The following is a 23,762-nucleotide window of genomic DNA, read 5'->3' as shown; positions in this document are numbered from 1 at the left end:
TTTTACCAAAAAATAAAAAATCTCTTTCTGTTTAAATTGATCAATGTATTAATTCAACTGAAAAACATAAGATTTTAATTTGATTTTTGTGAAAGCTATTTTGATAGTAAAAACATCAATAAATCATATGAATGCAAGAAAATATATTATTATTAAAAAAATTAGGGGGCATGCATAGATTTACAGACCTAAGAAAAGTCATGTATGGGCAAGTTCACTGAACTTTATCATTTAAAAAAAAAAAATTATAATAAAATTTTCGTAATTAAACTTGCGAAAAAATCATTATCGAAACTTGTTCAACGAAGGATCTGTAAATACATTAATAAAACATCAAAAGAACGAGGATGCCTCCGTATTCCGAGTTCCTTCTAGTTCCAGGCGGACGTGACGATCACTTCGTTCTACTTCCCAAATGAGTGAAACAATCGGCGTATTAGAATATTCAAAAGCCTACGTTATTAGCATATATGGGTAAAAATTAAAATTTGTTTAATTTTCTCCTGTTGTCGTAAAACCCGTCCAAATTCTACTTGTCAATATATTATATTATATTATATGCTTTTATTTCCTGCATTATTGAGTTCTTGATATCTTCTCTTGAACAAAATTTATCGATTAATTTTTTGAGCGGGCACCACCATCCTCAACGCCATCAAAGCAACGTACTGTCGATAAAAGCACCGAAGCAAAACTTTTTTAAAAAGAACTTCGACTATGCCACTTGGTTGTTGGTGAGGTTCCTTATGCATAGACAAGAGGTGACAGCCAACACTTGACTATCCCTGATTCAGGTCCAAAAACAATCCAGAGCGTTTGTAAGGCTATCAAATGTGTTGTTGGGGGTCCCGTATCTTAACTCAATGGACGCCCTGGTGGCCGCATCGCTCCCAGGAAGTGAAGGCCAAGGTAAGCCTGATATTCTCTTCGGTGACTATGGATTCACTGGCAAACTGGCTCGTACATGGTTTTAAGAGACCAGATCAGCTTCCAATGAACTATGGAGATATCCCAATTAGGATCCACTATTTCCATTCGGTTTTGGACTTGAGACAAAGTCCCACCACACAACATATTAATAAGCAACATGAGTTATAGCTGAGACAAGTCAATTTTCGAACGGGCAAAAATTCCCAATACCATAAAGTCACGAAGTTAAGGTTGTTATGGGTCAACTGTTAATGTAACGATCTATATTCAATGAATGAAAACTGATCATTTACAGTTTGCCAAAACTTTCTCAACAAAAAAATGCAATGGCTCTAAGATTAATTCTTTTCATTTCTTCCAATACAAAAGTTTGATTTTGTTAATCAAAATTCTGCTAATTCCACTCGTTTCAAAAGACACAATTAGTGACTTCTTGCTTGGTCGAACATCTGCTGGATGTGATGTTTATTTATGAACAGAAGGAATTGCATGGAATCGAAAAGTGAGAAAGGCCACCTGTGGACGGTAATAGGTAATGCATAGTGAATATTCGTTTGTTGATTATGAATCCAATTCTGTGCATAGTTAAGACAAATACAGACAATCTTCTCCTATAAATGCACGTGGATATGCACATGCACCAAATGCATCGACAATCTTCTCCTATAAATGTGCTACTTCACTCAGCTTTAAAGTATCATCCATCTTCGAGAAAAGAATAGCAACAGATCTTGCAACTAGATGAAATGTGCTTCAACGTCAAAAGAGAACTCACGGTAGAAGAACTGCAAGAGATACAAACTAGAAAGAAAGCAAAGCATAAGTAGAATGAGAGATGGAAGAGAGAAGAAAAGAAAGAGAACGAGCAGAAGAATAGTTATCAACTACGACATGAGATGAAGAGAAAAGAAGAAGAGCAGAAGAAGAGGATGAAGAAACAAGAAGAAGAGCAGAAGAATAGTTATCAATTACAACAGGAGATGAAGAGAAAACAAAGAGAGAGGAAAGAGAAACTTAATCACAAGGTGAAGAAAACATGATCAATTGATCGTGAGTCCTGCAGTTTTCTTGAATTTTTTTTTTTTTTACTTCACTAGCCTGTAATCATTTTTTTTCTGATAAAATCGTTCATTCTATATACTCATTCGTTTTGCAAATTAAGCTAATATAGTATTTTTGGAATAAAAGAAAAATAAAAAAAAGACAAAAAAAAATGCCTTGTTACTCTCCCACTATATTATTATTTCCTTATACATACATATATATATATATATATATATATTTAAAGTTATCAAACCAACAAATAATAAGTTTAATTGATTAAAATCCGTCTTTCTCAACGAAAAAATTTTGAATTTGAATCATGTCGATGATCTTTTGTATGAGTTATTTTTAATACACAACTTATAGTCATTTATCTTAATTTATCATATACACATATTATTTTAATATAAAAAATTGAGTAATCTATCTACTTCTAAATTTTTTCCTACAAAAAAAAAAATTATCAAAATTGAAATCTTGCCAATTTTTTTTTATTTGATAATGATGAATTTATTGCCAAAAGCTTATATTATAACTAAAGTTAATAATTAATTTGACGTATCAAATTAATCTAATAATTTTTTTGTCAACGAAAATTATTCTAATTTTTTTAAAACTAAATTTTGGGTTTTTATTTGTTTTTCTATATTAGGTTTAATTTAATTATTATTCAAATCACGAGGCCATAATTTTTTTGACCGAAATATATAAAAGTGATCAGTCCGAAAATAGGATAGTAATATGCCAACTTAATAAGCATAAATATTTTTGAATAAAATTATTGTAAATTGGGACTCTTTTGTGGATTAATTACTTAATGAGGATATCTTTTATATAATTAATGAAGAAATCTTAATATGTTACAAGCTAGATTTAATTATAAATAATAAGAATATTTTTTAATTAATGTGCCAAACAACTAATTAGAATGAGCTGCTTACGGTTCTTTTTCTTAAAAAAAAAATAAAATATTGCATCCATGCACACCATGAAATAAGTAAGGAAATGGTTTCAATCCGACAAAACTTAGAGATGAAGCTTTCTAAATAAAGTAAGTGAAGTTTTAATAAAAACAATTCAATTAAAATTTTAATAAAAAATTTAAATAAATAATTTAATAGAATTCAATAAAAAAGTCAATAATATATATATATAAAAAACTATTAAAAATATCATTTATAATTCAAATTTAATTAATATTTATTCTATAATAAAAATTCTATCAAAATTTTTATTAAAAATAATTATCTAAAAATATATCAAATAAATTTATTTAAATTTTTTTCAAAATATGTAATTCGATTCCTGTTTTAAATTTTAAATTTTATTTAATCATTTTTAATTAATAAAAAATTTCATAAATTTTACTAAAAATAATTATCTAAAAATATATCAATTAAAATTATTAAAAAATTTTAAATTTACACACTTAATTTATGTAATTCAATTTTTGCTTTAAATTTTAAATTTTATTAAATCATTTTTAATTAGTAAAATACTTTATAAATTTTACTTAAAAACTTTTATGTAATTCTTTCTCATTTCAATCTACCCAACCAAACATGTTATTACTTGGGTACAGTCAAGACGGCATTATCCCTCCAAACGTAGCGGTCACGTATGAAAAAAACAAAATCAACAAATTTCCTTTCCCTTGTCCTTTCCATTTCCTTCCTACTGTCGGTATGCACACAAAACTAACCCTTTTCTTACAACATATGATTCGTGTAGTCAATATTTATTGTCTATGTCTATGCTACTTTAATAATTGGGGAGAAAATACAAGGAATTAATGTTTGTAAAAAAAAAAAAAATGCTCCTTTCTAACAATTGGTACGACAAATTTTAATAAAACAAGATTTCTTCATATTTATTTGGAATATTTTATAAATTATGGATATTTTTGGTTAAAAAATTATAATTAGATAAAATAAAATAATATTATATTAAATAATATTATTTTATTTTATATTTGATATTTGTAAAAATTAAAATAAAATAATTTATTTATTAATTAAAATTTTATTTTTAAAATTTATATAACTTAAATTATTAATGTAGACATTAAATTATGTCCAAAATTTTCGGATAAATCAAATTGGCTCTCTATTTTTATTTTATAATTAAATATTAAAATGCAATAATATTAAATAATAATATGATAATAATTAATTAATCAAAAAAAAAAAAAAAGAAAAAGACAGTGGTGCCATGCGCTGCCAAAACCCACCCGCTGCCAAGACCCACACTTGCCCCTGAGCACCCATTCCCTAGTCCTCACAAAATACACCCCAACACCAGCCCCTTCAGAGAACAGACCGTACCACCAGGCATCAAATTAGAGCACTGGCCAACCCTCGTGCACGCCAAAGCCACGCACCAGGCTTTCCTCGGGGCACCAGCGCATGCTCCAGGCACTACACCAGAAGACTCGGCCTTCCACCCAGCCAAAGCCTCGCCCAGGCACCCGCGACAGCCCCAGCCTTTCAAATGGGTTCCAGCCCCCTTCATCCTTCCACCTAGTCCTAGGCTCCCAACAACAAACCAGAAAAGCCACACAACCCTGCAGCACGAGAGGCACAATCCCAGGCCCCGGACACCCAGCGAAGATACCCCCAGAGCCCTCGGCACCCTTCATTCGCACCAACATCAAGCACCAAATTGCACCCTCACCAAAATCCCAACCAGTCTCGGACAGACACCGTCACAGGCACACCCGTGCAACCCAGCCCCAGGAACCAACAGCGCCCAAGCCACCTTGTAAAGAAAAAATAAATAGTCAGGTTCTACGAAACAAAAAACAACAAAAAGAAAATGTTTTCGTCAGAACTTCAAAACCCTATCTACGCTGGTTGAGGCTGCTTTCCACAAAAAGGAGGACGGATTTGAGCTCAAAAGGTTGAAAATAATTTTAAAGAATTTCAGGGAATTTTTTGGCTATCGGCGAGGATCATCGGCGACACTGCAACATCGGCCGGCACAGTGTTGACTATCGCAATCTGGGCAGAGGGGCAGCCAGCGAGGGGCTCTTCATTTCAGAGATTTTAGAGAGAGAGTTCAAAAAATGAATAAAAAATATTTTTTGGGGTTTTTGTAAAAAATCCAAAACGACGTCGATACAAAGCCCAAATCCGCGTTTTGACCCGACAATCAGGCCACTCCCCTCAGCACCAATCTTAGCCGATCCAGATGAATAGCCAGTGAATTGATTTCAAATCGGCTAGAACCTGTAAACTGCCCCAAACTGCCGTAAGTCAACCCAGATCAGGTGAATCAATCAGAGCTGTTTCGTTGGTTCGATTCAAGTAAAAAACAACTTTTTTTAATTTTCTTTCTGAATTATTTTTTTATATTATTTTTATTATTATTAATATTTATGAGTATAAAATTATTTTTAAAAATTTGTTAGGATAAATATTTATTATTTTTATAATAATAATTAGTAAAAAAAATAATAAATAATAAAAAATATAATTAAAATTTTTGATAATTTCATTAAAATTTAAGATAAATTTTATAATAATAATAATAATAATGACGACGATGATGTTGACCATCGCAATCTGGGCGGAGGGGCAGCCAGGGGCCTACGTTTTAGGGAGAGTTCAAAAAATGAATAAAAAATTTTTTTGGGGTTTTAATAAAAAATCTAAAACGACGTCGATTCAAAGCTTAGATCCGCGTTTTGACTCGACAACCAGATCACTCCCCTCAGCTCCAATCTTAGGCCGATCCAGATGAACAGTTGGTGAATTGATTTCAAATCGGTTAGAACCCTGTGAACTGCCCCAAACTGTCGTAAATCCACCCAGATCAAGTGAATCAATCAGGAACTGTTTCGTTGGTTCGATTCAAGTAAAAAAATATTTTTTTTTATTTTCTTTCTAAATTATTTTTTATATATTATTTTTGTTATTATTAATATTTATGAGTATAAAATTATTTTTAAAAATTTGTTAGGATAAATATTTATTATTTTTATAATAATAATTAGTGAAAACAAAAAGATAAATAAAAATAAATAATGAAAAATATAGTTAAAATCTTTGATACTTTCATTAAAATTTGATGAGGATATTTTTTAAATTTTTTAAAAAAATAAGAAAACTAATAAAAAATTAGTAAAAATATAATAAAAAAAATATTTTTATCTGATAATGAAATTTAAAATTATTTTAAGTAATGATACTTACATAATTTTTAGGTGAAAAGATTTTTTTAAAAATATTATCAATGTATTGAAACATTTATTAAAAAAATTTAATATAATAAAAATTCTCTTTTTTTATCAATAAAGCAAAAATTAACTAAAAAGTTATTAAATAATAAAAATAAAATTAACTAATTTGTTAAAAATAAAATAAAAATGGGAAAAAAATTTTTTATCTAAAAACGATATTTTAAAAATATTTCAAGTAGTAATGCTTTACGAAATTTTTAGGTGAGAATATTTTTGAAAATATTATCAATATATTAAAATATTTATAGCAAATTTTTAATATGATAAAAATTTCTCTTTTCTTTAAAAGTTTAAATAAAAAATCAATAAATCAATAAAGTTTTTAAAAATAAAATAAAATATATGCATCAACATATTATTATTTGTATTACATGTATGATTTTGTTTTTACAAAATGTAAATACGAGCCATCGATGATGAGATCCTAAAATATTTCGATAAATGATACCTAAGAAATCTTTAGGTGAGAAAAAGTTCTTTTAATGTTATCAACGTATTAGAACATTTTAAGAATTATTTCAATAAAACGATTATAATTTATTTTTTTCGAACAAAATAATAATAATAAAAATCAAAATTTCAATAAACAAAAGAAATCCAAGAAATTATTTTCAAACACCAAAATTAAAATTGTTTTTTTATCAAAATTAAAAGATAACATATAATTAATTAATATTACTTTAAACAGACGTTATAGAAGTACTAATCTTTCTCAACACGTAATCGATTTTCAAAACTATTTCACAGACCTTAAAATTTTTTTTAATAAATTTTAATTAATTTTAATATTCTATTAAAATGATACATTTTAATAAATGGTCAATTATAGTTAATAAAAAAAATTAGCAATGAATCTGAATTTTTTTTAAAATTTATCAAGTAGCTCAAAAACTGTTACGAAAATTTATATAATTTTTAAAAGTATAATAAGACATACATTTAATCTCGTAAGTTAAAAATAATTTTTAATATTTTGAAAGAATTGAATCATTTGATACAAAGAAAATAATTAATTTTCATTGTAATTTTATCATTTTTTTATATACAAATTAAATATAATATAAAATAATTATCATTTTATCGTATCTATTATATTATATATCAATCATGACCTCAAATTATTTTTAATGAACGATTTGTCAAGTTTTTTTCCATTTTAAATAGGATTAGCTTGGTTAGGAGTCGAGTGAGTTATAGTCTTAATCAATTGTACCCAAAAAAAAATGGAGGAATTTTCAAGGAAGAAGAACACGAAATTATATATGGAGAGAGTATATAGTAATCAATGTATATTGTCTATATCCATTCTATTAATTTATTTTCAAGGAAGAACAACACGAAATTCATATAGAGAGAGAGAGAGTATATAATAATCAATGTCTATTGTCTATATCCATTCTGTTAATTTATTTATGAACCATTAGTAATAAGGGAGACAACACAAGGAAGATTTGTAAAAAAAAAAAAAAAAAAAAATGCCCATCTTACATTTGATTATATATTTCTTTGATATACCTCATAAATTATAAATTATTATTACTTTTAATGAACAAAAAAAAAAAAAAAAACCCTTCTCCTATCCTATCTTACATTTGCATATATATTTCTTTGATATACCTCATAAATTATGCATTATTATTACTTTTAATGAACAGTCTTTTTTTTTTAAGTCGGTTAATTCTTTTAGGAGGAGAGTGAGTCAAGGTACTCTCGACCACAAAAAAATTGCATGAATCTTCGAGGAAAAACGCGAAATGTAATCATATATCAATGGATGTCGACATTCAGTGGACTAACAGTTCTTTTTTCTTTTTTTCTTTACTTTCAAGAAACAAATTAATGGTCTGGTCATTTATATATTCAGGTGGTCATCCACAAAGTACAAGAATGACATATCAATTCATCTTTGAAAAGATATGTTGCTAATTTTTCAACCCAAGCTATCTATCAAGGTGATATTTGAATTGACGAAACAAGATCATCAGCAGAAAGCGAAGGAAAAAGCCAAAGAAGAGAAGAAAAAGAAGAAACGAGAAGAATGCGAGAGGAGGAAAGTGGAAGAGAAGAAGAGAAAAGAACAACAGAGAAAGAAGATGGAAGAGAGGAGAAAGACAGAAGAGAAAGTCAAGGAGATGAAGAAGAAACTGGTAGTGAAAGAGCAGAAGAAGAAACAAACCAAGCTGTCTATCAAGGTGATATCTGAACTGAAGAAACAAGATCAGCAGCAGAAAGAGAAGGAGGCCAAAGAAGAGAAGAAAAAGAAGAAGAAAAGAGAAGAATGCGAGAGAAGGAAAGTGGAAGAGAAGAAGAGAAAAGAACAAGAGAGAAAGATGGAAGAGAGGAGAAAGACAGAAGAGAAAGTCAAGGAGATGAAGAAGAAACTGGCAGTGAAAGAGCAGAAGAAGAAACAAACCAAGCTGTCTATCAATATTACATTTCTATGAATCTGCCAAGCATTTGTTAGGTTGAATTTCTGGTTGGCCTTTGAATCTGTAAGAACAAAATACTCAAATTCTCAACATGACAAAATATATCAATATTATATGTCAACTGGATGAAAGATGAATGCGGCATAGGCAACAATAGGAACATGTACCTGCTTAATTTATTGTCTATGATAAAAAATGTCACAGCCAAATCAGCAATAAAATATAGCACACTACCCTCAGAAGCCTAATGAATTTGCATTCACAAGCAGAATAATTATAGTTTCCTACAAGTTATTACAAAAACAATTAATGGTATATGCAAAGTTTCATGAGATCTGCAGCAAACCCATCAAACTGGCCTACCAATGCGAAATGAATCTAACACTATCAACTTGGACCAGCTAAATTTACAATTGCAAAAGCTACAAACTAGGCCGAGGAGTCTGCCATCACCTCAACTTCTCATGAAGCTTCATGTAGCTGACAGAATCATAAATAGTAGGTGAATTGTTGCAGAGTTCCACGCCAGGTAAGGTATCAAGTTAAGTAGCACAAGAGTGAGAAAATTGTAGGATCTTATTCGTATTAATTACCAGCTTCTTAATCAACCGATCACCTTACGAAGTTCATTAACAATTTCTTTTCTGCTTGATGGCTCCATCTGCATTGGATTAAAACAATCATCTAAAGGTTCCTAGATATATAGACAAAATGCCGTAAAAGCAAGAAAGGATAGTCGGATGGTTTACCTTGCTTAGAAGGGCTGCAAGACCCTGAGGTAGAGCTTGCATATCTGAAGCTGAATTGCCAATATTTGTAAGCTGAAGCAATACCTTTTGGACTCGCAGCTCTTGTAGCTTCTCACTGTAATTTCTCAGATCATCCTTCCATGAAAAGAAAGCTTCATCATTAACCCAAGCATCCTCTCTTCCCTTTGCAACATTGGAATCTAAAAACCATTTCTTGATAAAGTCTATTGCAGATTTATGAGACAGTTGTACACCAGCAGCATCTTTTACAATTTTGACCAGAGAACTCTCAGCAAGTCTCCGGCGCAGTCTTCTATAGAAGAAAGACCGTGACCGATCCCAGTCCACTACTTCTTTTATTACCCCTTTTGCAGCCATCCTCAGAGAAGTATCATGAAGTTCTGCAAATTTAGTGGCTATCTGGGTGTATACTGGCAAAAGCTGCTTCTCACGGGATCTTATTTGCAGCTGCAGAGAATCCACTTTTGCATGGGCTCCACTGCTCTTGGCTTCCTGAAGTTTGGCCTTCAGACTTATAAGTTGTTGATCAAGCCTGCCCATGCACTCTAGTAGCTCCTTCGTCCTAAACTTAATTTCAATCATTCCTTCAGGCTCAAGGACATTACCCCTAGCAGTGCGCTCAGCATACATTTCAATATGATCTGAATTGATCCGGCTGTCCACAACAACCCATGCCCCACCACGAAGCTCACCCATCATGGGAATGTACACAAAAACAGGTTGTTTGTATGTTCTAAGATTCTCAACGATGGTTGATCCAGCCTGAAGGATACCCTCAAAAAGATCCCTTTGCCCACCCGAAAAGCCTCTCCAATTGGCAAGAATGAAAAGTGGAAGCTCTTCCCTATTGAAATCCATTATTGCTTGAGCCGTCTTTGTAGCAGAATCTGGAAACCATACCTGTCCAGCTTGAGGGACAACCCTCTCATGGGAATCAAGTTGTCCGGGGTCAGCAGGGATAACCTGCATCACCGTCTGTGTCTCAACAGCAACTATTCCTACAGGGATTCCTCCAAGCTTTGCCCTTCCTGTCACAACTGTTCTTGCCCAACCTTCCAGTGTCTCCACAAAGCTATCCCTGTCGAAAATACCTCCCTTCCAGTTCCCACTGCCATCTAAAGCACCACAAATAGCGGCACGAGGATCACATGAATTTTCCGGGAGGTACTCCACAGGCCTTTCTGGAGGATCTGATGAATTTAAAATGGGAAGTGGACCACCTATATGAGGAGGAATGCAACTTAGCCAGTTTAAAATAGCTGACACCCCTTCGAGATCATCGGAGACAGTGAGATGGACAACCCCATTAGTTGCCATGATTTTAGGTCCACCAAGTTGCATGTGGGAGCTGTACACCTCACGACCAAGAAGTTTGTTCAATGCAGAGAAACCAGTCAAAATAATGGGTTGATCAAGTCTTTGTATGCATCGCATGCCAAGACGAGCAAGATAAGCACCAATTCCCACAGTTCTACCAGTCACAAATGTTAGGGTAAAGGTTTCCTTGTATGCTCTAGAGTATGCACCAGCAATGGCCCCACTACCTGTTAAGTTCTCAACCCCCAAACCATCCTCCTTACCAACAATAGTATCTATCACCCACCTGCTCTCTCCACACGCCAGCTTCATCTCATGTGCAATGACAGATGATCCAATCCGGGCATAATCCTCTGGAGTTAAGTAAACGTACTGAAAACCACGCTCGGGGCTGGATTCATCAGACCAACCAACTTTAAAGCAGGCTTTGACTTCCTCAGCTACCCCGATACGGGCACCAGAGTTAGCAGCCAAATAAATTAGAGGCAGTTTCTTAGTGCAAGCAAGATCAGTTACAGCAAGAAAGAATGCATCCTCTCTTGGTCCAAAAGAACCAGCTTTGAAGGTCACATCATTCGCAACTATCAAAATTGTTCTTCCAGAAGGGTACTCAGGAGTAGACATTTCCATACACCAGGCTACCATGCCAACATCATTGAGTCCAGGCTGGCGCTCAACAGGAACAAGGGGAGTACCCCAGTTACCTTTTTGGTCAGCAAATACAAGCTCCATGACCTTAGGAAGAAGTTTATCTTTGGATCTTTTAATACCTGGGAACTGGGATGCCCATGACCGTTGCAAGGCTGTCTCAAATGCCTGCAATTAGCATCATAGTCAGTAATATAGCTTTTATCAGCTATGGATTGTTGAGCATAAATCAAATGCCTGCAATTAGCATCATAGTCAGTAATATAGCTTTTATCAGCTATGGATTGTTGAGCATAAAAAAGGAAAAGAACAAGCAAAGTAGCCAATACGGCTGTATGCCCTTAGCACTGTGCTTACCAATGGGAAGTCGTAGCAGTAAGTGGTATTGTTTTTCCTTGCCATTAGACGTTTGCGGTCAAGAACACCCAAAGGCTGATAGTGAGCATTAACTGGTATACCATGCAGAGGACCGCTTACAGAGAGTGAATGGTATACAACTCTGTGTTTGCTAGTATCTTCTAGTTCTCGGTATATCTGAAAGAACGCAGCCATGTTATTTCATTTTACCAATATTCGTCCAAATTCCATTTTCGTTGAACTTCAGGTTTAGACTGGTTCTAGCTCGATAGTTATTTATAGTTCACACACTATACAGCTAGATATCTTTTGGCTACATTTATGCATTCTGTTAATCGATTTAGGGAAAAAAGTGATATTTTTTTCTGAAACTACATATCTCAGTATGTAACTAAACCAGCAAAAGCACTACATAAAAAAAAAAAAAAAAAAAAAAAAAAAAAAAACCCAAAAGACAAACAAGAAACGCTTATTCCTCTGAATTTAACCATTTTTGGTTGTCATCAAGATTTGTCCAGTATGGTGTATGAAGTCTCTGCGAACTAAAAATGTTGCTGGTTGGAGAAAAAATTTTCCTTTTTTTTTTTCTCACTTCCAGAGGAAAGCACTACAGCTAGATCCTGGTGGAGAATTTTTGAAGCACTACCATTTACCAGATAGAAACTTACATGTATGGTGCAGGTCTGGCCAGTCACATTCGTCACCACAACTCTCCAAGCACCATTTGCTTGTCCAGAAGATGCCATCCAGAGCTTCACTTCCCACTCACAAACACCTAATTTATGCATTCTTACACCAACAAATGCATGAATATCCTCAGCCAGTTCTTCTAAGATTGACTCTACTGCAGCTTCTTCTTGTCCAGCATCTAGGTCAACTCTCCTGGTGAAATATCTCAAATGTAAGAAGATATATAATATGTTCACCGGCCATGCAGAAGGGAGAGGAGGAAAAAAAGAACAACAAATTTGAGAATACAGGCTTAATTACTTGGGATAAGGCACCAGATCATTTATATGTTGCTCTCGTAAGATACAAAGAAACATATGTGCGTGGTCAGATTTTAGACTAGCATTGTGCACGTTAAGTTCCAACTCCTCCATTGCAGCCATTAAGGACCTCAAAATGCTCCTTGAAGTAAAAGACATAGCCCATTGACTATGCATCATTTCAACATCATGTCCCCGATAAGCTGTCAGCCCATCATCTGTCATGGGTTGCCTGACAAGCGTTCTGAGGAACATCCTCTGGATTGGCAGTGGCTTGTCCACAACAGTGTATAAGTGCCATTGACGGTCACGTGAAGGTGTATACGGTATATTCTGGTAACCTTTAAGCTTATCCTGGATTAAGAGTTTATAACTATTAGATCAAACGTGCATAGTAATTTTTTTCTCTTAGAAAACAAACAAAGGAGCAGAAGTTAAAAATAACAGACCAATTGCAGGAATATGGATAGAGGAGGTTCTAGATGACGCAATAGAGGTTCTTCCTCGTAATAAAGCTTTTCGGTTGACCAATGAAATGAGTGCCTCATTGGTGTTCGCCCTTCATCTCTCTGTATGATACAGCTGATGACTCCAACACCTGCAGAACGTAGACTTGACCCTACCTCTTTATCTTTAAGTATTTTTGCTAACTTATTAATTCTCTCTTGAGCTTGATCCTCATCGCCACTGCAAAGAGCAAAAGTAGAATGCTGGATAAGAAAATCTATGATTCTGTACCTACATTCAGTTAGAAGCTTTTGTCTTCAGAAAACATTTTTATGAAAATAAAAAAAAGGATCAATCCAGTGTGGGATTATCAAAAGTTTGAATCTATATAAAACCAAAATTCATCCCATCCTAGTATTATCAGAGTGGATTAACATATATACACTTGCCTTTGGATTTTATTAAGTTGTATAATTTTATGTACTACAAAATGACGATGAAAGCTCAACCTTACACAAGAAGAATTGTCAGTTCAGCTACAGATTTCAACACAAGCAAAAGTTCAGAAGACTATACCTATCCTGAAGTAAACTCATCTGATTGTTGATGCCCACCAGTGCAATATGCATCATATTACCAAAGGTAATTGGTTCTAGAGATTCATTTGAAGTTGCTTCATGAATGTTATGAGTTGTTTCCCTCAATGTTGCATTGATAATTGCAGGCAAAAATTGGAGAGATTTAATTATAACCATGGCTCCCCATTTCCTCTCACTACGTTTCTCAACTAATGGTTTATGAGACATTTGTTCTTCAGACACATTCTTTCTCTCAATATGCTCTTCTAAGAACTCCCAGGAAGCAATAAGACCAGATCTATGCCACTGCATCCGGACACTCCCCTTTACAAGATAGGGCTGATGAAAATTACAAACAGTTAAACGAGTACGTGATAGTTCCAAAACACCATAAGATAAAGGTTGTGAGTTAAGCCCCAATACCTGGTATAGCCTCCGAACATAAGTCTCAACAACCCGCCTCTGAAGGGTGTGATCACTATGATCAAACAGACCTACAAGAGCATCTTCAACAGCTAAAGGAACACCAACGAGATCCTCCATTCTTTCGTTAATGGCACTTTTCCTCTTGGGAGTGTCCATAGTTTCGCCATCCTCAGTAAACATTTCTAATTCAGAAAGGTTTCTAGCAATGGTGGAGCGAAGTTCACTTAATTTGGTTTGTTCCAGTAATTGACTTGCCTTCAGTGCCAGCTACATACACAAATTCAAAAGTAAGCCTCCAAGAGAAACCATCAAATATCCTCCTCCAAGGCAGAATTAAGTGAATTTTGGAAAGCCAAAATGATGAATACAAAGAACAAGATATTAAAAAACTAATCATTGTAAACTTATTACTTAGTAAATGCTCAAATGAGTAACCTAGTGCAATAGCAAACCTCGGAATAACTTGTATGGTTTAGTGCAGAGAATCTGATTAGCTGATCTCTATATGCAGCAGGGTTGGGATATACCAGTTGTTCCAAGAGTCTGAGTATAAGTTTATTTTTACTCTTGACACCCTGGAAGCCAAAAAACTTGCACATCATAAGTACGGAATAATTTACAATAGGAAAAAAAAATAACAAACAATACAAAACAAGCTGGTGTTACAAGTCTGATACCTGATGAGATAGCACAATGTCCACAACCTTCAAAAGATCTTTCTTATACTGTAGTCGAAGACGTTCAATCACATCAGCCTGTGATATCGCATTGAAAAGACTGGTTTAAACATGCAAACAAACTAACAAACATTCGAAAATATGAAGATGCAACTGGACTTAGAATTGCAAATATGATGTTCATGATTTATGCATCACATTGATGTCTTTAAGACTTTGAAAAAGGGCAAATTGGATTGATCTTGTCAATACAAATAATCATGACAAAGATATATACACTACTGTATTACATTATGATGAACGTGTGTTCCTTTAAGACAAAGTTACCTGGATGTTGTCACTGAATAACTCTTCAACAGATAGATACTCTTCAAAAAGGGACCGCACAATAACACGGGCATGGCTCTCTCTTCCACCCTCATAAGACTTCACAAGACTCATCAATGGCTCGATAAGCCTTTCCAGGGATCCTCTTTCTTTCTCAGGACAGGAGGATAGATGGGACTGCAACCAAAGTTGGTGCCCATAGTGTTTAACTTTCCAGAGGAACAAAAATAGAAACAAAAGGTGGACTTCAGAATAAGGATTTTGGGGTAAGAGGACTCACTTCTAGGACTCCTTTTAATAACTTGGCAGGAAAGTCAATATTCTGGGAGCTTGAAATCACTTCAAACCCCTTATACTTTGATTCCAGCTGATACAATGGCAATAGTAACAGTAAAATCAGATCAAAAGATACAAGTATAAAGCCACTATCCGGGGCACCAAAGCAGCGATAAAATCCAGATATATATTTACCTCGTTTTTAAGATTTTTGGGGAGCCTGGTTGCCAGAACAGACACACATTCTTGCCATTGGAGGAAAGGCAGCTCAGGACTGTCAAGACAATTTAGCAGGCTTTGAACTACCTGTAACACATGTAAAACCAATTGTTATCATGAGTCAAATTTCCAAAATATCCAAGAAAGGCTCAGACCTTGAAGCTGAGCCTTTGTTATGTGTTCTGTACGGGAAAAAGAATGATCTCCAAGACAAGCATTTATCCCTTCCTTGAACGTTTTAACTCTTTCTTTGTTCTTTTTATGGACATTATTAAGACCATTAGACCGTTTACAATCTTTGCTAATATCTTTTAATATTTAATTGTTCTTATGTTTAGTAAACATTGTTGAAAGCAAATAACTATAGTTTGAAATTAAATTTTATATTTTTCAGCAAACATTCTTAAAAGTATTGATAGATATTATAGCATATCAATTATTGAGATAAAAATTTTCATTTTGAGTTATATAGTTTCTTTTAAGTTTCAATATATATATATAACAGTTGCAAAAACTTGAAAGAGTTAAAAGTTAAAACATACACCTATTGTTTTATTGCTACTTAATTAAGCACGCTTCTTAAGTTTAGAAAGGGAAAACCACTAAGAAGAGGTTTGCTGGTTCCTGGTGCAATTTAATCCTTATGACGAGCTTACTATGGGGTAGAGAAATACTTACTTCATCAATATTATGCTCATAACCAGCAAGAATCATTCGGGCTGCATTTAAACTTGCCGCACATCTTTGATGAACTTTGCCAGAAATCGCAGTGGGAGGCCCCAATACAGGGAAGCTCCCATGGAATGGTTCAGCTTTCCTAACAGCTGAAGGATCATCCAGATCAAGCCTAGCAATAAGCTCACCAGCCTACAGGATCAATGACTTCCTAAGTTTCACAAAAATATAACATTTATGTTTCTCATATAGAAAATGATTTACCTGCATTGCTTGACCTTCAGACATTTTGATTTGAATAACTCCTGAAGCAGGTGAAAGAAGAGGCATACACATTTTCATAACCTCAACCTCTGCATATGGTGTGTCAGCATCTACATGACTACCATCAGAAACCAAAAACCTCAACAGCTTGCATGGTGTTTCTGCCACTAATTTTGATGGGTCATGATCATTCTGGATAAAGAAAATTAACATAAATAACCTCACGGCTTAATCTTGCGGGTGAAAGGAAAAGGGTGGGGTTCTTCTTTCACTTTGAGCTGGAAGGAGGGAGTTAGAGCATATGAAAGAAAGGAGTAAGTGACACCTGTAGCAGGCAAGTCCTTCCATCAATTAAAAGGCGAGTACCAGCAGCTTCTTCCTCTGCATAAATGATATGACTGTTTCCATCCAACTGTAATAAATAGAAACTAAGCATTATGGAGAGCCAGAAAACAGAGAAAAACAGTTATAATCGCAAGCCAGCAATAAGAGGTTCTAATAACTGAAAAAGAAATAAACAACATAAGCAAAACATGTAAAACAATAATTCTGAATATTTTAGGGGAAAAATGTTTGCCTGCATCAATAAACCACCATCACGTAATGTATGTATCTCTGCCTCAATCTCTGAGTCATTCATTCTCAAACTATAACTTCCTGGTCCCCCCCTAACCAAGTCAATCTGGGAACATTTTTTTCAAAATGTTAACACAGAATTCTTCAACATGATAGCCAAAATCTCAAGAAGTTCTTGAGAATGATAAACAAGACCCTTAAAATGGTGGTAAAGTGACATTATCAAAAACTGATACCGTGTATTTGCCTCCTTCAATGTTCAAGGACACTTGAGAATGCACAAGTGATATGTGCTGCAATCAAGATCGACAGACTTCAGTATCTTAACAAAGATCCTCATAAAGAAAGGCAAATCGGGCTTAGCAGTGTACCTTAGGAGGGATTTGACCCTTTTCAAGATAACCAACATAATCTGAAACCATAGCTGCACTGCTGGCTGATGCTTTCTGAGATAAACAGAGTGTAAAACACTTTTTTTTTTTACCAGTAAAATGAATTCTAATATATGAGCACTTACATAGAGAGCTCCTCCAACAACTGAGAGATACCAAGGAGGCCTTTCTGCTCTAACTCGCATAGCAATTCTACTGTCCAACCAACCTGTGTGGATTTTATTTTCTCTGTAATCTGAAGCCTGTAAGCCATTTTAGCAGTTAGTAGTTGGTATTCGTAAAGTCATAAATTTCTATAAAAAAGGATGGTTCAAGTGATAAACCTACATGTAAAAGGTCAATTGTGTAATCAACATTTGTACGAATTTCTCCACGGATTTGAATTTCTTTCAAGCCAAGAACCATATTTGCTATAGCTAGCACTCTAGATTCCCCAAAAGCGAAGACATGTCCTGAGAAAAAATGATTTTTGTGACAAATAATTTATATGCATAGAGGATGTCTTCTCTAAATACATTCATAGAAAACAGAAATTTATTAGTGTAATACTTACCAAATTGAGAATCTGAAAATTCGTGAATGCCTCCTCCTGACTGCAAATTATTATTGCAATCATTATTTTTATAAGTTTAAGGTTCTATCAAGCAATAATTTTGCCCAAAAGTAAAGGTTTACCTTAACAGAGAAGTAAGCCCACACATTTGGCTTGCTTTTAAAACTCAACTCCTGTACAAAGTCATGTAACTCAGTACAATCATAAGAAATGAAAAGAAAAGGAAGTGAAAAAGAGAAATGAGATAGGTGAAGTACAATTTTTTAAGAACCTAGTTAGTCCAACCTGAACTTTTCCACTGGTAGGTTTAAAACCATCATCTGGATCCTCACTTGTCACACGCACAGCTACACAGTGACCTTTCGGCCCTGTTGACTCTGCCTTGTCAAAATCGAAACTAGTGGCAACAACAGATGTTTTTCTCCAAGAATCATAACCTCCACCATGTTCCATTCCATAGAATCGGCGTATTTCTAACCAAATGAAGCAAACAAACACAAATATCAATTACATGAATCAGATGACTAAGTAAACAAGGTCTGGAGAAATAACGGATGCTGACATCATACCAGGAATTTGCCAGAGAGGAATACCCATCCCGACTGCAACTTGGGCAGATGGTAGATTTACTTCAGCAATCCACTCAGTGACAGGGTGCTCCACCTATTGGAATTAATTTTTAAATATTGTCAATATAAAGAATATGCAGAGGGAAAATCTGTTTGCCGTGTAAAATCACAAGATTCCTCCTAACAGGTTCACACCAAAACAAGGCAAGAAACCACCAATCATGTCGTAGAAATGTTAAATCTCCATATACTTTATGGTTGTAAACCGAATACTTTTTAAAATGGTCCAGTCAGCCCAATACTGTTTCTTAACTACCAGCTAGAATTTGTATTTTACATCACCTTCAAATGCAGATACGATTAATATATTGCACAACAGCACCAAGTGGATAAAACATATTGAAAAAGAGAGCACAAATATGATTACATGAATGCCAAAGCTTAATCCATATGACATGTTCTAGAGCTGAGGTAGAACCTTTATGTCATACCTGTAACCGAGGGTTGAGCTCTAGAAAGTAGTACTCGCCAGTGTCCATACTGTACAGATATTCAACAGTAGCCGCTCCAACATAATTAACACATTTAGCCAACCTTCTAGCTGCCTGCTCCAGCTTTTTGACTGTCTCCAATGGAGCTACAGTAATTGGACCTTCCTCGATAATCTATGTCACATAAAGGACCATAATGTTAGATCTTGTAGGGAAACTTTCCTCAAATATAATGCAACTTAAGCATAAACCTCCTTTTGGCTGAGGGGCCCATTTGTTCCAAAAACTAACATTCAATGTAGCCTCTAAGAAACTAAATTACCTTCTGGTGCCGCCTCTGAACACTACAGTCACGGCTATGCAAAGCTGCAACATTCCCATACTGATCACAGAGTAACTGAACCTCTAAATGCCGGCTCTAGTTAGGGAAAAATATTCCGTATGGTTTGTCAGAAAAAGATCTATACCCCTGCCACTTCATTGAAACCAATTGTAACAGATAATCTCACCTGTGAAGCAACTTTCATTATAAATATAGGTGAACCTGGAACTTCACCTTGCACTTGCTTGAATAGTGCCCTAACTTCATCGTCATTATGAACCTAGAAAGTCAACAGTACAAGGCATGCAAAAGTTCAGACCAATTCGGATAATATGAAACGTATTTAAATCAATCATACTTTTACCAAAATATGCACAGTAACTTTAAAGGGGGATTATCTTAAAGAATTGGATAGTTAATGGTTAGAAAATCAAACTATTCTCATGAATGAAGCAAACCTTTCTTATGCCTTTACCACCACCACCCCACGATGCCTTGATCATTGCAGGATAACCAACAACTTGACAACTTGCAATTGCTTCCTCTGTTGTATAAACGCATGCTTTACTATATATTTCATCTGGAATAGAAACTAGGCAACTTTCTGCAGGAATTTTCACCTGGAAAACAGTAAGGTAGCATTGTGCATGAGAAACTGCCATGGAAAAGGACAATTTTAAACATTCAACAGAAAGATAATTACATGAGAACCACTCCAAGGAAGGGTGGGCACATCTGCGGCCTGAGCAATCAATGATGAACCAATCTTATCTCCCAATGCTGCCATAGATGCAGCTGGTGGCCCAAGAAAAATGATTCCCTTCGCATTCAGTGCATCAGGCAGCTCAGGGTTTTCTGATGCATGACCCCAGCCAGGCCAAACAGCATCAACATGTGTTATCTCTGCCATCTAAGTAACCACATAATATAATTTGTCAAAAGATATAGAATTGCAGCATTTTTCATATAATTAACCATAACTATGTGGGGAATTAGCTCCAATGAGCCTTAAGTAGCAAGAATAAGAGCACCCTCTTCTAATTAATTTCTTTCCATGTCCTGGGACTATACAGTAATGTTGTGATGCACAGCTTCTAGACCACTTAACATGCAAACCTCTTTTACCAGCCATTAGCCACTGTGAACTCTTGTGTTTCAGAGCCATCTAGAGTAAAATTAATTAGTTACAGCAAGGACATACTAAGAGTGGTCAAATTCCTTTGTACTTAAAAAAAAAAGGCTTCTTGGAAGGGCAACACATCAACAAAAGAACAACTTGGAAGCAAGTAAATGTTACAGGAGTTTACCATACACACCTCTACAATAAGCTGCACATTGGCATAATTATTATTATTTGTCCCACCAGGAACTTCCACAAACTGATCCGCAATTCTAATATGCTCTGCATTGATTCTCATGTCCTCAGGAGTGGCCATGGCCACCAACAAGATTGCCTTTTCTGTACCAAATGTCTCATAAGCCCATGTCCTAATACTACGTATAAATTTGACGGCTGCCATTCCATTGTTTGCAATTAAAATACTATGAATCGGCTTCTTCCCTCCAAGTGCAAAACAGAATTCATCTACTTCACATATTGTAGCAGGGCTCCTTATTGGCAATACCCCATTTACATAACCATTGTTTCCACGCCCAACCCCAGCCATAGCTGACCTTCTTTGGGCTTCAGACATGCTGTATATCCAGAAATCAAACAACAAACAACGATGTGGATTCAAATATCAATTGATAATGCAATGAAATTGTACTCATTCAGTTTGTTTTTAACCAATTCAAGCGGATAACTATGGAATAATAGCAGTCTAATTCTGAACTGAGACTGTAAAAATTGATGTATTTCCTTAAATGGATCAATAGCTTAATCAAGAAACAACTTATGGATTGAACCCCAACCAAAATGAAATTCTAATAGAATTAGCAGAAAAGAATGAACCGTATCTGTACTAAAGCTCTGTTTGGATGCACATAACAGAATTTGATATGATTAATACTTCAAAGTTTTTCCTTAAACTCGTAGCTTACTTTAGTGAACATGGTATCAAAACAATTAGAGTTTAGTGCCAAAAATAATAGTTTACTCATTGGTGATTCCAATTCCAGTTCCAGGAAACAAACACGGCCTGGGAGTAAAGTTCCCCAGATGCGGGATCACAAAAACATTTGATTTAAACAAAAGCACTGCTTCAGAAAGCAAAAAATACTCATTAAAAACCCTCCAAAACTTCAAAATTATTGTTTTCAAATCTTTCTAAAACTGAAACCTCAATCAACAAAACTACAAACCCACCCTCGAAAAAAATAAATTCTCAAACTTCACAAAACAATAAAACAGATCCCAAAAAAAAAAAAATTCCCAACTAGAATTCCACTTCTTGGCTCAAAAAGAAAGAAAGAAAACCAATACCCAGTTCAGTAAACGACCCAAAAAAATGACAAACCTGACAAAAAGAACTTCAACCCGGGAAGGTTGGGATCAAAACAAAGTCTTTCAATTTGCTATAAAGGTATGAAGCATAATTCAATTTTTCTTTGGTGAATGAAAGCCGAAGAGAGAGGATCAAAAGAGAAGGCAAAAAAGAAATGTTAAATGTGTGTCTGAGTTTACATGCAACGCAATGTTAGGAAATCATTAATAGTTGCAGTTATGTGTTCGCAGAGAGTTAGGTTTGGGGTTAGCGGAAGGCGGGTCTTTTTCAAGAGGTTTTAACGGCCTTTTTAATACCTACACGTCGTACCTGCCCCTGCCACAACCCCCTCTGAAAGCTCCTTAGTCCTTAACCCTTTTTCTCTTTGAATTTTTTCATCGTAGATAGATTGGAGTCACTTCTAGCTACCCCATTCTTTTACCTTCCCTCTCCTTTTCAATACAACAATTGCTTTCGTTTTTGGAATTATTGTCCATTTTTTTGGGTTAACCAAAGTCTTCCTTTATTATAATAAGACAACAATATATGTATGTGTTGAACAGTTGAAGGATCTGTTACCAATTTTCATCTACCCCGATTGGAGTAGGCGTGCCTTGACTGCGCGTTGGGACTTTGGTGGTGTTGTCGACCAACCCTTCTCTTCTAGTACAATTTTCAGTATATTAGATTAGATTAGATGAGCTCACATTTCTTGTTTCGTATATAGAATAAAACTATTTCACTTTTACCTACAAACATAAGAAGAGAAATGAGGGATGACAGCTTTTTACCATTGACATGAATCAAACCCAGATCTTAGAAATTACTCCATGTTCAAGTTTTTTTTTTTTTGGTCATTTTGTCTCCGTTTTGAAGGTATGGTTAAATGAGAAAGGGGAAGGGGGATATTAATTTTGCATGGAGCTTCCGGTTGGTAGCTAGGTCCATCCATGCACTCCTTGTTCCCTATCACATCATTAATATCATATTCATCATTTTTCTTTACGCAAATTAAAATTTAAGGAAGAAAAATTGCTTCAAAAAAGTTAAATGGAAGAAAATGAATTGAGGTTGGCTGAGCTAATCATGGCGTAAACAGAATGATCATTTAGGATAGCATGCTTTAATTAATTAATTTAATGTAGGAACTAGTCGTCATTCGTATTATTTATGAAAGCCCAGGTTGTGAAAACAAAAAGGTAAAATATGGTTGAATAATTTCATGTAACATGGAATTCTATTTAATTGCTGATTGTTGAAATTTCTAACACGTTCACAGTTTCTTGAAAATGATGGTCTGATCAGTAGAGAAGTAGGAGATACAAAATGATTAGTGATTTTCACGTGATGAACTCGCAGTCATCTCTCTCTGCCTGTAATGTTTAGATGCTTCACAGTTCAAGTCTTGAAGATGTTCGAGTAGGAAACAATAAAGATTTTTGGTATGTATATGGCTTCCATTGGTCTCTCTTCATACATTTTTGAGGTCTCATTTTGGCCCTGCGACTAAAGACTTCATTATTACACCCATAACAACACCTACGCTCTAACTTACATTTATTCATTGTGCTTTGCTGGAAGCCTGGAACCATCCATCACTCTTTGTTTAACAAATAATTTCTGAAAGTAAAAGGAATTCCATCTTGATTACTGAAACTGATAGCTCGACGTTTTGTCAACTAATCATGACACGAGTGTTGATCATGATTTGGGATTGAGGGTTTCTTGTATCTTTTCTACCAAAATCATTTCTGAAATCTGGAATACAAAGAATTCTTGAGGATGTGAAAGCCCCGTCATTTCAGAGCTTAGCATTCAAT

General features: G+C 34.6%; 2 protein-coding genes across 3 annotated transcripts; one reads left to right on the top strand and one right to left on the bottom strand.

The window, feature by feature from the left end:
- The first annotated feature begins 5,105 nt into the window (after positions 1 to 5,105).
- Positions 5,106 to 8,801, top strand: LOC111315133 (uncharacterized). The gene is made up of 2 exons (XM_022916726.2): positions 5,106 to 5,242; positions 8,079 to 8,801. Exon 2 carries the CDS (start codon positions 8,131 to 8,133, stop codon positions 8,656 to 8,658), a length of 528 nt encoding a protein of 175 aa, XP_022772461.2. The 5' UTR covers positions 5,106 to 5,242; positions 8,079 to 8,130; the 3' UTR covers positions 8,659 to 8,801.
- On the bottom strand, positions 8,790 to 22,440 carry LOC111315592 (acetyl-CoA carboxylase 1-like). Of its 2 annotated transcripts, none has more exons than XM_022917436.2 (32): positions 21,976 to 22,440; positions 20,833 to 21,211; positions 20,220 to 20,426; positions 19,975 to 20,136; positions 19,704 to 19,796; positions 19,517 to 19,612; positions 19,195 to 19,368; positions 18,704 to 18,797; positions 18,420 to 18,607; positions 18,257 to 18,307; positions 18,135 to 18,174; positions 17,909 to 18,033; positions 17,707 to 17,823; positions 17,561 to 17,635; positions 17,426 to 17,482; positions 17,191 to 17,295; positions 16,939 to 17,025; positions 16,614 to 16,805; positions 16,353 to 16,541; positions 15,651 to 15,761; positions 15,460 to 15,546; positions 15,180 to 15,356; positions 14,853 to 14,930; positions 14,628 to 14,750; positions 14,173 to 14,442; positions 13,748 to 14,088; positions 13,174 to 13,411; positions 12,726 to 13,078; positions 12,404 to 12,617; positions 11,736 to 11,912; positions 9,393 to 11,546; positions 8,790 to 9,304 (listed from the first exon to the last, which is right to left on the bottom strand). In XM_022917436.2, exons 2-32 carry the CDS (start codon positions 21,208 to 21,210, stop codon positions 9,248 to 9,250), a joined length of 6,810 nt encoding a protein of 2,269 aa, XP_022773171.2. In that variant the 5' UTR covers position 21,211; positions 21,976 to 22,440; the 3' UTR covers positions 8,790 to 9,247. The 2 variants fall into 2 exon arrangements, with proteins under 2 accessions (XP_022773171.2, XP_089605530.1); XM_089749404.1 differs by having other exon boundaries at positions 22,273 to 22,430.
- Between the last annotated feature and the right edge of the window lie 1,322 nt (positions 22,441 to 23,762).

Source organism: Durio zibethinus, chromosome 20 (genome assembly GCF_047325235.1).
Source record: "Durio zibethinus cultivar Kanyao isolate XHJ-2024 chromosome 20, ASM4732523v1, whole genome shotgun sequence".
Lineage (NCBI taxonomy): Eukaryota > Viridiplantae > Streptophyta > Magnoliopsida > Malvales > Malvaceae > Durio > Durio zibethinus.
Note: the sequence above shows the minus strand (reverse complement) of the source record. Positions and strands in the feature narration are given on the sequence as shown.

What these genes read in the sequence shown, in the direction of transcription:
- LOC111315133 (XM_022916726.2), top strand. Translation starts at nt 8,131, where the DNA reads ATGTTGCTAATTTTTCAACCCAAGCTATCTATCAAGGTGATATTTGAA.
- LOC111315592 (XM_022917436.2), bottom strand. Translation starts at nt 21,210, where the DNA reads ATGTCTGAAGCCCAAAGAAGGTCAGCTATGGCTGGGGTTGGGCGTGGA. An exon ending in CTACCAGTGGAAAAGTTCAG is followed by an intron (nt 18,308 to 18,419) that starts GTTGGACTAACT and finishes GACTTTGTACAG; the next exon opens with GAGTTGAGTTTTAAAAGCAA. An exon ending in ATGAGCATAATATTGATGAA is followed by an intron (nt 15,762 to 16,352) that starts GTAAGTATTTCT and finishes CATGTGTTACAG; the next exon opens with GTAGTTCAAAGCCTGCTAAA.